General features: G+C 43.4%; 1 protein-coding gene across 4 annotated transcripts in view; it reads right to left on the bottom strand.

Annotated features, from left to right (window-relative positions):
• The window catches only part of WASHC2C (WASH complex subunit 2C), a 56200-nt gene that overhangs the window by 21273 nt on the left and 22075 nt on the right, over positions 1 to 12852 (bottom strand). For 3 of the 4 annotated variants that reach the window (XM_006014779.2, XM_006014781.2, XM_006014782.2), the window contains exons 14-22: positions 11393 to 11554; positions 10737 to 10864; positions 9805 to 9897; positions 9121 to 9216; positions 7737 to 7850; positions 6274 to 6434; positions 4582 to 4693; positions 3455 to 3634; positions 2309 to 2491 (exon numbers count right to left, since the gene is read on the bottom strand). In XM_006014779.2, coding sequence (XP_006014841.1) covers positions 2309 to 2491; positions 3455 to 3634; positions 4582 to 4693; positions 6274 to 6434; positions 7737 to 7850; positions 9121 to 9216; positions 9805 to 9897; positions 10737 to 10864; positions 11393 to 11554 — 1229 coding nt within the window. The remainder of the gene's footprint in view (positions 1 to 2308; positions 2492 to 3454; positions 3635 to 4581; positions 4694 to 6273; positions 6435 to 7736; positions 7851 to 9120; positions 9217 to 9804; positions 9898 to 10736; positions 10865 to 11392; positions 11555 to 12852) is intronic. The other variant, XM_006014780.2, reaches the window with a different exon arrangement.

Here is a 12852-nt window from a genome sequence, read left to right as displayed (position 1 = left end):
ATGGTAACCTGTGGCCCCATCCTGCTCCCCACCGGCACCATGCAGCCATGCTTTGCAGCCCCAGGCCCCAAGCCCCACTCGGATGGGCAGCAGCCCCAGCCCTGCCCAGCTCCCTCCCTCCCTACAGGGGCCTCAACCCCATTCTGCCCGCCGACTTACCTGCTGGAGCTGCTCTGGGGCCATGCACATGTATGCCCCATTTTTCTCCTGCTCCCTCCCAGCTCCCTGCTGGCTGGAATTCTGTCAGCCTGCAGGGAGCTTATTGCAAAATCCATGGGTTTCTCTGGTAAAAATGAGAAATCCGCGTTTGCCTCTGGTAAAAGGCAAAATCCGCGATTTACTCCGGTTTTCCATGGGAAACAGAAAACCTGGATCCCTGTTAATCAGGCAGTAATTCAATTTACAACCACTTTCAGGCACCTGCACAGACATTTGCCATCACCATCGCCGCCACCATGCCCCATGCCACTTTCCCACAGCCAGTCGCATGTTCAGCTCCACTGGCTGCCAACAGGCCTTGTGTCTGTCCAACCGTACACCGCCGGGGGCGGACACAAAACACGCTTCCCAACCCCCACCCTCACCATTCAGACCTTTGCAGCCAATCTGGAGAGCAAACTTGGGGGGCAGGGAAAGAAAGAAGCATGCCACAGTGTGCTGCGTGTGGGCAGCAGTGCCAAGCATGTCCCTTCCTCTCCCCGGTAACAGGGCTAAGTATGCCACAATGAGAGACTGCCCCTGGCACAGCAGAGCCAGGAGGGGCTGGGGAAGCACAAGGGAGAGTCACACTTTGTTCCTGATCAAGCCTCACCAGCAGCTGCACAAGGTGACTCAGGCCACAGTATGGGAGTATAGAAATGTGCTGGGGGAGACGCTGCTGAAACACATGCAACTAGGTATGCTTAGGCTGGAGAAAAAGATTGAAGGAGGAAAGGGGTGAATGTGATCGCTGTTATCAAATATTAGAAAGGTTGCATAAAAAAAGAGGAGGAAGAGAGAGCAGGACATGAAGCAATGCATGTAAAATTACAGCACAGGAAATTAAATCTCAGGAAAAATTCCTTGCCAGAACAGTAGGAAAAGGGAACGAGCTACCTAAGGAAGTAGTGGAATCTTCACTGGAGGATTTGAAGAAACCTGGATAAGCATTTATTTGAGATATCCAAGAATTTATCCTGCATCCATGCAGGACGTTGGACTAGATGGCTCCTAAACATCCTTCTTAACCCTAAGACTGTAGGATCATGCATCTTAGGTCAGACCCTCTCCTATATAATCTCTTCTTTCATGGAAAGAGACTCCTCTTGGTAGATCCCTTGCCCCAGTATGTGGCATGGAGTAGGATCAGCTAGGGAAGGTTTCAGAAACAACTTTATTTTCTCAGCACCTCCAGGCACAGTAATCTCAAAACCATGTCAGGAACCCACCTCCTTTCCTGTGAGCCAAGCCAATCACAAGCATACAAAACGGTATTAAATTTTAACTGATATACATGACACTGCCTAGGCATACTTCAGAATCAGATTTAGTTAAAAAAAAAAAAGTTATGAGAGGCAGAGTGAAGGCAAGGGCAAGCATGCCACAGGAAAGAAAAGAGACTAGTATCTTGTACCATTTGAAAAGCTTATAAACTCAAGCCACAGAAAGACTGTTTTGGATGGTAGGTGGTTCTAAGGCAGAGGCAGGCAAAGTCCAGCCCACAGGCAGACTCCATTTCTCAGCAGCCCCTGTCCATGTCGCTGCTGCTAGTCTCCATGGAGACCCCAGCAGTGGCGGCACCATGACAGCGTGGGGCCAAGGTTTCCATGGAAACCAGCCCCAGCAGCACTGGCAGGGCATGCAGCTGGGCGGGGAGCTACTCTGTGGCCAGAGCTGGGAACTTGCCGTGGTAACAGTGTGGTCTGGAGTGGAGGCAGAGCTGCAATCCATTGCCCACATGCCCCAGGGGGTGTGTGCAGGCAGTAGATCACAGCTTTGTGCCAGCTCCAGACCATGCTGTCACCCCTGCAAGACCCCAGCCGCAGCCACGGAGCAGCTCCCCACCCATTCATGCACCGTGCTAGCGCTGCTGGGGCCAGTCTCCATGGAAACCCTGGCCCCATGCTGTCAGTGCCGCCACTGCTGGGGTCTCCATGGAAAACTGCTGCAGCAGCATGTGGGGGAGGGGCTCCTGGGAAATGGAGTCTGGCAGCTGGCCAGATCCACCATTTTGCCCACCCTTGTTTTCAGTGGAAGTAAGTCTCCAGTGTTAGGGGTTGGAGAGAGACGACTTCTATGGGAAAAAAAATCAAAGGAGTCAATTACTCACCTTTTCTACTTCGGTCTGTGCATTTTTACTGATATCTTCATCTTCCATTTTCTCCTCTTCCTCATCCTCAAACAAGCTCAGGGCTTTCTTTCCCCGACTCTTGGTTTCCGTCTCCAATGGGGGTGGTGATGCGGTAAGCAGATCGGTATTACTGATTGACCCCAAAGGCGATGCAGGCTCCAACTGTAGAAAGGCAGAACAGAGGTAGATATTGGTTCAATTTACCTGAAACTGTTAGACCTTCTTGGTTTGGATACTTGCCATGCCCGGAATTCTGAGAGCCAGTACCAGAGCAAACAGCAAAACGCAATTCATTCTTCTGGTACAGATAAAGAAATGCCATGCAGACTACTGCATGAAGGGATTTCATAAGGAATAGGTCACCAAACAAGTTTTCTTCAGTGCCCTTATACAAAGTAGCCCTTAAGTTTAACACTACTGTACATCATGATTTTTCTCCATATTTGCACTACTGTTCAATTTCAAAGACTGTTATATTTCAGTGGCGCAATGTACAATTTAGTTTAAACAGCCTAGGATTCTTTGATGTAAAAAGCACCAAAATCAAAGAGGTGCTCAATGAAGTCTTCTAGAAACACAAACATTTAGGAGCAGCATTAAGAACTCCGGGTGGTCACTGCCCAGGAAATCTCTCATACAGCAACTGATGCAGTTGGAAGCTGATCCATGCTTGGCTGACCCTTTTCTGATTGCACTGTGCAAATGCTGCTTCCAAAAGCAGAAACTCATGGTTTTAATAGAATCATGATCCCAGTGCACTCTAACACAATACATCCCTAGGACAGTTTCAACAGCAGAGCTACCATTACTGGGTTTGAAGTACAGTTTGTGGGTGGCCATATCTGTACAATCTGTTCAGCTCACATGCTTAAGGAAAGACAGTCCATGTGGCTGAAGCTTTTACATACTGGAGCATTCCACTTGAGGTAACTATGAAACATTAATAGTTATTCATTTTGCCATCTGAGTGGTAACAAGTGAGGCTGTACCCTTGATTTTTTAAACAGGGGCTTTCATTGTTAAGAATAAAACAATTCAGGGAAGAAATCTAACAGAATTGTCGTAACTCAGGTATTTTTAAACAAAGATTTGCCAAAATTCCATTAAAATAAGATTATCCCTTACCTTTTGTTTTTCCTGCTGCCTAGCAGTATCTGTTCCAGTGCCCTCAGGAAGTGCTAGAGGCTCTTCTAAACGCTCCAACTTCTCTTCTGGCAGTTTAGTCTCTAACACCTCTGGCAGATCAGCCTTTTCCTCCTCTTCATTAAATAACAAAGGTGATGGCTGTGCAGTTTTTGCTTTTTCCTGTGGAATAAACACACAACTACCACCATGAGGCACAGAAAATGGGAATATACATAAAACAGGCCTCTACCTGCAAGGTAGTGTCTCTGGGTTTCTTTGACCCAAAATTCCAGTCCTGTTGAAACAAATAAAAGCTGCATCACTGACTACTACAGGGGTGACCAGGATTTCCTCCCAAGAATGGCATCTAAAAACCTTTTCAGCAATATTACTTGAACCCTGGAACTGAGAGCTTCTTGAACAAGTAGCTCTCACAACCCTGGAGAGGGTCCAGAGAAGGGCCACTCGTATGGTTAAGGGCTTGCAGGCCAAGCCCTATGAGGAGAGACTGGGGCACCTGGACCTCTTCAGCCTCCGCAAGAGAAGGTTGAGAGGCAACCTTGTGGCTGCCTATAAGTTCATCACGGGGGCACAGAAGGGAATTGGTGAGGTTTTATTCACCAAGGCGCCCCCGGGGGTTACGAGAAATAATGGCCACAAGCTAGCAGAGAGCAGATTTAGACTGGACATTAGGAAGAACTTCTTCACAGTTAGTGGCCAAGGTCTGGAACGGGCTCCCAAGGGAGGTGGTGCTCTCCCCTACCCTGGGGGTCTTCAAGAGGAGGTTGGATATGCATCTAGCTGTGGATAGGCATCTACCTGGGGTCATCTAGACCCAGCTCTCTTGCCTGCCTATGCAGGGGGTCGGACTCGATGATCTATTGAGGTCCCTTCCGACCCTAGCATCTATGAATCTATGAATACTCACAGCACAGCCTGATCAGGAGCAGGCTGTGGAAGGGCAGCATTCAGACTCCATTTCAGAATTTAATAAGTTGATGCTGGCAAATAATTTAAATCTAAAATTCAGCTCTAGGCCTACTGAAAATCTGTTGAAACAACTAAATGTGGAACCAGCAGTTAGCAAGTTCAAGTGATGCCAGTCAGTAAATTAGAAAGAGAAGTACCATTGTGGCTGTAGTAGCTGAAGGAAGAAATGGTGGTTGGGAGCTGAAGAGGGATTCTCCATCGACTGCATCATCTTCAAACAAAAGAGAAGCCTTCTGGGGTTTTCTCTGACTGAAACCAGAGAGAAAACACAAAACAAAACAAAAAGCAAAAAACACATCCTTAGACATGATTAAAATGACAAAATGCTACAACACAGAATCAGACTGGCATCCATAAAAAAAAAAAAAAAAGCATAAAAGGAAGAAAAAAAAAATCAAGAGGTCTCAACAAAGAGCAGCAAGGAAAAGGTATTCTGTAGATATTGAGACCTGCTGCTTCATTTGGCAGGGCATCCTACGTCTAATCTTATTCACTCTTGAGAGTATTCTTCCCAGGGAAAAAGACATTTTTATTCCTAATCGCAGGAGCATCTCTCATGCAGTAGTTGTTCACTCATGCAAGCTGAGCAGAGTAGAAAGGCACAGTTACTCGACTGATGAAAACAGGAGTGTATTGACCTCCACACAGAATATCCTCACCTCCACACTTGCACTGGGAAGCACAGGGCTAGGCTATTAGTGTCTTGGGACTTTTCCAAAACTGTAGGAGATTTCAAGAATGATTTCATACAGACTTCAAGAGCTTTCTAATCCATATCTCCTATTCAGCTGGGAACAGGGACTTTGCTATAGTACTGCAGACAGAGGAAATCCTTTCAACTATTCTAACACAATGTTTTCTCCACCTCGACATTACTAATTTAATTAGTCCTTGAAAGTTTAGTCCCATTTACAAACTCACCCCAGATTTTGTAACTCTGCCAGACATCTGTAAGCATCAGCAGCACAGCCTCCAGACGTTTCAGACTACAGAGGTGTTCATGCTATCATTTTGGCTATGCTATTTCTGACTGGGTAATTCACTCAGATCCCATACATAACACTGATTCTGTTCCAGTTGGATGACTGTGCCTTCTTAAACCGAAGAATGATACATAATTCATCAGTAAGCCCAATGCACTGTTATATCATTTTTCAGACTATGACACACTTGTTCTAATATGAAAGTGTTTAAGTAAGTGGTAGGAAGCTAGAAAATTCACCAAACTCATGGAACAGCAGCAAAGCCAGGGCTGCACTTCCATTTCAGAAACTATTTACACAAAAAATAACTCACGTGCATTTTAAAATATTGATTTTATTTGGATGGAGGTCAACGGAGCACATCAGTCACCTGTTCTCCCCATTCTACCAAACCTATCACTTCATCAAAACCTCAGAAAACATGAAAACTTTGCAATGTACCCTACAGACCAAAAACATTTGGGCTAGCCTGGTTTAAGGAGAGTCGAGAGGACTTCACTGAGAATGCTCAGCCAGCTTGCTCCTTAAAGGAAAAGGACTGTGTTCTCCAACTGCTGTAAATCACAATTGTTGCAGTATTGCTAGGGCACAGGAAGTGAAGGCCCACACTCAACGATGAAACCAGGCAGTCAATGCCTCATAATACCTGCGTGACAGACACATGCAACAGAGAACAAACTGAGCTCAAAAGATACTCAATAGGAGCCCAGTCTCTTGAGAAAACCGAGGCCTTTTAACCCTTCAGGAAGGGAATCTTTTAAAACCTCTGGGAAACAACTGAAACAGGTAAGCTCTATTTCAAAGACTCTAAAAGAAACATGCTTCTCTGTGGAGAATCATTTTTACCTGTCTTTAGTGATCATGAATAAATCTTCCTCCTCATCCTCTGCAAACAGACTTGTCTTTTTTGCTGCTTTAGCTTGATCAACTGCACTGCTAGATTTTGCAGGTTTCCTTTTTTGGTCTTCAGAAACTGATTTAGCCTGCTGGGTGAGGTTCCAGTGGTCCTAAAAAAGAGGCTCATTAAGATAACAGTTCCAATTTGTTATAGGTCATTTCAGCTCTTCTTACACTTTCATTACCTTAGTTGACATACTAAAAACAAAGTCTGCACCTTTGCTATTACGACTGGCTGCCTGGAGACACTTTTCTGAAAGATTGATTTGTCAGTTCAATTACATCTCTTGGACTTTCCAGGACAAAACTAAGTCAAAGATTGCATTAATGTAGACTGCAACACATCTCTTGGATTGACTCTTCATGTTTACATGTCCTTTTATTTCTAATGTTAGAAATAATGTTAGGCTACCCCCTTTTTCTTCTTTACAACTAAGAAATAGAAGCTTTCAAGTTTATCCTGCTTTATTCTTACATTCAATATGCCTACCTTCTCTACCTTGAAAGGAGCTATCAGTTGGAGAGACAGCAGTTCAGTGACAAGAGATAAAGTGAAATATGGTAAAATTAAAGCAGAAACATGATTTTCATTCAAGCTATTTACATTTTAGGGGGATCGTATGTCTGGGTGTATGCTGACATTCAAGTTGATATTGACTGAAAGTCTTCTGAAGATACAATGCCCTCTGGTTCTAAATAGGGACCAGGAGTTCTTGGATCCCTGACATTAGAGTCACCTGACTAGCCTCTATGAGACTCAAATTTTGTTCTCCCTATCCCTCAGTTTCTCAAAAAAAAAGAAACAAGTTACTCCAAAAACTGAGTCCTTCCTTATGTGAGAAAACCCTAATGAAGAACCACCATGTGTGTGCTGTGGCCCTTCCTGGTCTGACTGTGCAGCAGACGTATACATCAGTTTTACATGGTGGCAACTGCACCCAGTTGAGAACCAATAAAGATAAGTTGCATGCAACCATAGTTCTCAGCTGGGCAGACTGGCACATTCCAGTAAGTTTTGGAGGGATGCCCGGACTCTGCAAAGGTTGAGAGCCACTAGTCTGTACCTTCATTTTTCTTCCCCCCTGGACATCTTTAAGTCAAAATGGCCTTTTTGACAAGTCTGCCACTCAATTTCCTATTCAACATCTCCCTAAAAATCTTTTCTTTCACAAGTTTTTCCCATCACAGGGTATCTTGCTAGCATGGTGAATCTGAGCCCAAAATCAAATGTAGCCCTTCAAGATGTAAGAAGGCATTACAACAGTTGGAAGGGGTATTGCACATAGAAAGAGACATTTAACAACCCATGCTGAAGTTACAAGAACACTTATTTGGTCCACAATTTTACATTTCACCTTTCAGAGGTCTAAAAACCAGCAACACCCTTTGAAATGCATTCCGCTCTACAGTACCTCTTCATCACTGCTGAACAATGAACTGGATGCTTTCTTGAGGGGCTCCGGTTGTTTTGCTTTCTCCTGGGGTGGTTTCAACTGTTGCTTCTTGCCAGAAATACTAAAAAGATCCTTAAAAGAATTAAAACAAAAAAGTAACTCGTTTTCGGCATGGAAGAGCTCATTACTATTTGTTTCTCAGAAACTATGCTGAGCTGATTATGGAAATTATGCTTCTATCAAATACCAGGGAGCAAATGGTTTTCAGGCATGCCATCCACAAATAATTGTTTGATATACTGAAAGCTTCTCAACTAAGCCTGGCCTTGGAAAAAGCTTCTCTGTTATAGGGGCATAGGTACTATTGCTAGCAATATAAGACTGACCAGCAATCACAAAACTGCTGTGCAGTGGATGAGGAGCAGACACATGCACATAGGCATCAGCACTGGTATTTGATAGATATGGAGAAGAAACTCATTCCAATAGGGCAGGGAAAGCAAAAGTATGAGGCACTGCTGTTCCTAGGCAAGAGACAAGGATCTTGATCTGTAATAATAGTGTGCTTTACTGTAACAAAATACCTGGTGAACTCATCACATACCCAGGTAAGACTTTGCCTGTGATTAAAAGGAGTTTTTCCACTTGAACTCTGATCCTTGGATAGCACTTTTTTGCAAAAAGCCAAGCTAACCAGTACATTTTCTTATGGCTTACTATGCAATTGGAAGCTTCTGCTAACAGTCCAACTAGAACAGATGTGGTCCAAAAGCAGCCTCCTTCCAGCTAAAGGCTCTTTGCTCCAAAATCTGCATAATACTAAACCTACTGCAGCTTTCTACCTACCTCAGTTTTGCCTCAGGCTACAACTGTGTGGTAACCGTGTTAGGGGTCCAAAGATAGAGGGCTATTACTTTGGAGTACAGAATTGTTTCCCTGGGTTAGTACAGCTCCAATGAAAAGCTGGAGTTGAAAGTTTGTGCCCCAAATGAAAAGTTTGGGGCACAAACACAGCATATGCGGAAATATGAACAACATGAACCAATTAGCAACTACATATAAAAGGCAAAATGTGCCTTTCAAAGTGACAACTTGGTGCTATTGCAAATTATTTCACTTTTATATTTCAGTTTCCCTATCTGTAAAGGAATGAAAACCTGCCTTTGCTTTAGCTCCAGAAATGCAGAACTCCAGACAGAAGTGCACAGTTCTACAATAAAAAAATAAAAGCTATCCCCTTGTCACCTAGACACCATGCTTTCCATTACAGGATGGGGATGTCCTGCAGCCATGATACAGTAATAAATCCTAGTAAGGAAACAGTGGCCATTTATAAAAGCCTAGCAAGCGAATTAAATGAAAAGTATTAAATACCCAGGAGGTGCTGAGAAATACCACTTACCTCCTCATCCTCGTCATCAAAGAAAGAGAGTGGGGCTTTTGCTGTTGATTTGCTAGTGGGTAGAGATTTCACCATTTGACTAGATGAAAACAAGTCCTGCCAAAGCCAAAAGCAGTCACTTGTCAAAATGAAGTGATAAGAGAGCAAACAGGCTGAATTGTTTTTAATCAAGTAAATGAAATATTCATGTTTCTTCCTTTAAGCAAGTCAAGGTTCTTTGGGTGAGTCTGATGTCTTTTTCCAACCATGTGAATTGGTGTAATAAAAATTTTCTTAGCCTTTCTTTTCCTTTAAACAAGGACTTTGGTATTATTGAACCAGAGATGGTTTGTTCCATCTATCCGTAAAACAGAAACAACCAGACTCCTCACCTACTGCTTCTTTCTCTCTAAATTCTCATTCTTTTTTACATATAGATCAGAAACAAAAAAGAGAATTTTTAAATTTGGGAAATCTGCTCTTGCTCAGAGAAAGTTTATGGAAGGTGAAAGCCCACATGTCAGACCTCCCATACCTTGCTTATAAGCAATGACTTGAGAAGTCTTTAAAGAGAAAGAAGTGTTAGAGAACATGGCAGTAGAAATGCATGCCAAGTTCTCTAATTCTTGCTTCACTTTAAAGACTTTCTGAGTCATTGCTTATAAGCTGTGGCCCCACAGCATTTCATATAAACAGGGTACTCACTTCAGAATCTTCCTCATCCGAAAATAAGCCTCTCTGCTTTTTGGGTGGCGTTTCAACTGAAGGCTTGAGCACTTCTGTGGGAGTTGGTTGACTCTTCAAAACAGAAAAACACCCACATATTAGCATTCATTAAAAAACAAAAAACAAGCATGAACAGAGCATCTCAGGTTCCTTTTTAGAAGACAAGCTGCTACCACGCCTCAAAAGTTACCCGACTTTTGGAAAGCTTTGGATAAAAATATATGAAACTAGCGACCCAGCTGCAAGAGATTCCAAAACCCACTGTAGCCATGAGGAAAAGGTAAGAACTATTTCAAATGCTGGTTGACATCTTTTTATATCTAACCACCATCCATTTCAATAGGAGTCACACGTAGGATTCTGTGGCAGGGCCTGGACAACTGGCCAATAGAGGAAGATCTGCCCATTTAAGAGGCAACTTGCATGAACCAACTCCTGGTGAGGGTAGTTTAACTTGGTGATCGGAAGCGTGCAGTTTATGCTGAACAGCTTTTACTGCATTAACAGATCACATACACAGCTGTCACCATGACACACCCTGTACCAGCTGCATAACTATTATAGCTTGGAATGCCTCTAAGTGTCCAAACACCTCTCACTGCATATGGAAAATGCTAAGGGATTGAGAGCATAAAGCCAGTCCCTTCAAAAAGTTGAAGACATGAGGAATAATGCACCTTGTATTTATGCAAGGGGCTGGACTAGATGACCCTTGAAGTCCTTTCCAACCCTGTGATTCTATGAGGGGTAGCACTGAATGTATTTTGGACACGTCCTGAATGCACAGAGACAAAGCATTTCCATGCCGTTCTGGGAGGTAAACTCCCTCCACTGTTGGAGCCAGAGTGATAATTATTCCTCAAAGATTAGCTTTTTGATAGCAATGGAAAAATTCATTTCTACCCAGTTACCTTTTTCTCCACAACAGTCTCTTTATGGCTTTCAGCTTCTTTAGGTGCACTGACAGGTACAGGAACAACTCCAGATTTGTCTTTGAATAAATCTCCTTCATCATCAAAGAGATCAACAGCAGCTTTGACTTTGTCAGGGAAAGAAAGTAAATATTCAAACTCAGGAATTACTTTTTTGGCTAGAAGTCACCAAGTGTTATTAATCAAGGGAGAGACTGAAATTAGAGGCAGCATGGATCTTTCCAGTGAGGAAAATGACAGCAATGGATAGCAGAAGCTGGGGGGGAAGGGACTGGTCTACCTCAGGAGGTAAAGTGTTATGTGGGTAGCCTGTTTACTGGCAACTTCCCTCCCATGCTCCAGTGAACAGACATGACCATCTAGACCCACACCACTTGGGTCAAGGACAAATGTTGCTTTAAACTAAAACATCTGCCAGAAGAGAGACACAAAACAGGAAGAGCAAGCTGCCAGCAGAAGAGCTGCCAAAAATCATGAAGACACCACTGGCAGTAATGCACACAGGGATTATATAATACAGAAATAGAACAGGAGGAAATAGCATTGGTTGCAAGGGATGGATTTAGGGATCCATATGTCTGTACAAGCCCCAGCTTCCATCTATGACCTTTTATAGTTTTCTGAAGACTTTTCACCTGAACTTGAAGGTTTCTTGGTTGATTCCACAAAGAAGTCATCATCATCATCAAACAGACTGATTTTCCCAAGCTGCTTGGGGGCTTTTTCTGTGCTTTGCTCAGGGGATTTCTTTTTCTCTTTTTCTCCTAAAGTGGAGGGATTAAAGACATCACTCCCACCTGCAAATTAGAAAGGAAATGAATAATTTCCTTTCTGGAAATCCAGTGTCACTGAATTTCCAGAAACTAGCCTTGCTGCATGTGCTCCAGTTAGCCACTGTTAAGCACACTGCTATCTTCAGCATAGCAGAAGCCTATGCTGAGGGGCTGTTTAAGGACCTGCTACATAAAGCAAAGACTTACTGAGCTAACAGATGGGAGACTCTTAAAACTGCATGGTTTCTTCTTTACTAATTAGCAAAAACACATCTCTAGTGGGAGTGCCACTGAAGCAACAGTGTTGACACCATTGGGCATTTATACACGTACCTTTTTGTCCTGCAGGACGCCAGAGATCCACCACTTCAAAGCAGACTCAATTAATTGAGTCTGTTTCACATGTGAGCTGACACACACTGAGCTGCACTGCACACAGTTGTACAAGTAGTAAAATGAGCATCTGCATGCAGAAAATGGCAGCAGTGAGCTTTTGAACTCAGTACCTCTGAGGGGTTTTAGTTCAAAAGCACACTGCCACCATTCTCTTTGCACTGACGTGCGTTTTGCTGCTTATACAACTGTACGCATCACAGTGCTGGGTGCTTTTCAAAGTGCCCAGCGCTGCGGCACTTGCTCGTGTAAAACACGTGATTATTTTGCATTTGTTTGGGTCTTCCAAGCAAGGAATTCCAAGTACATTAAGTCTTGCTGCACCATGGACAGATAAAACGAAGAGAAAAGTGAACACTGGGAAACAGAATGCAAGCCATGAGTCATGCTTATATATCCTCACCAACCTCATAGCAGTACAGTAACTAGGGGCAGAGTTTGTCCCCATATTGATTACATTCTCCAAGCAAAGACAGTACTCAAACTGGATCAACTTGATATTTTCAGAATCAAATGCGTGAGAAACAGATGTCCTTTGAGTATTTACTATGCCTCTGTTCCAATAAGCTAAAATTCTACTGGCCAAGACTTTGCTAAATTACAAGTAGTCTTGGGTCTGCCTATTTATTCCCCTGATCAGTTATGTTCAAGAATTTAAACAGCTGAAATTTTAGAGATTTGCAGAAAGTGGACTATACCCATTGCTGATATTTTGGTTAAATCAGCAAACTGTCACGCTGGGGTATTGCTGGCCAGGTCTGAGGCTACTTGGAGATCAAGGTGTCAAGATGCTGGGAGATACAGCAGACAGAGGAGTCAAGAAGCATGCCAAGTCAAGAAGCCAGGAAATCAAGCAGAGAGCAGAGTTGCAAGCCAGAAGGAATGGCAAAAATAGTCCTGGATCAGGTTGAGTCTTTATATGGGGAAAA

This window comes from Alligator sinensis, unplaced genomic scaffold, assembly GCF_000455745.1.
Source record: "Alligator sinensis unplaced genomic scaffold, ASM45574v1 scaffold264_1, whole genome shotgun sequence".
NCBI lineage: Eukaryota > Metazoa > Chordata > Crocodylia > Alligatoridae > Alligator > Alligator sinensis.
This window is presented reverse-complemented; position numbering and strand designations above follow the sequence as displayed.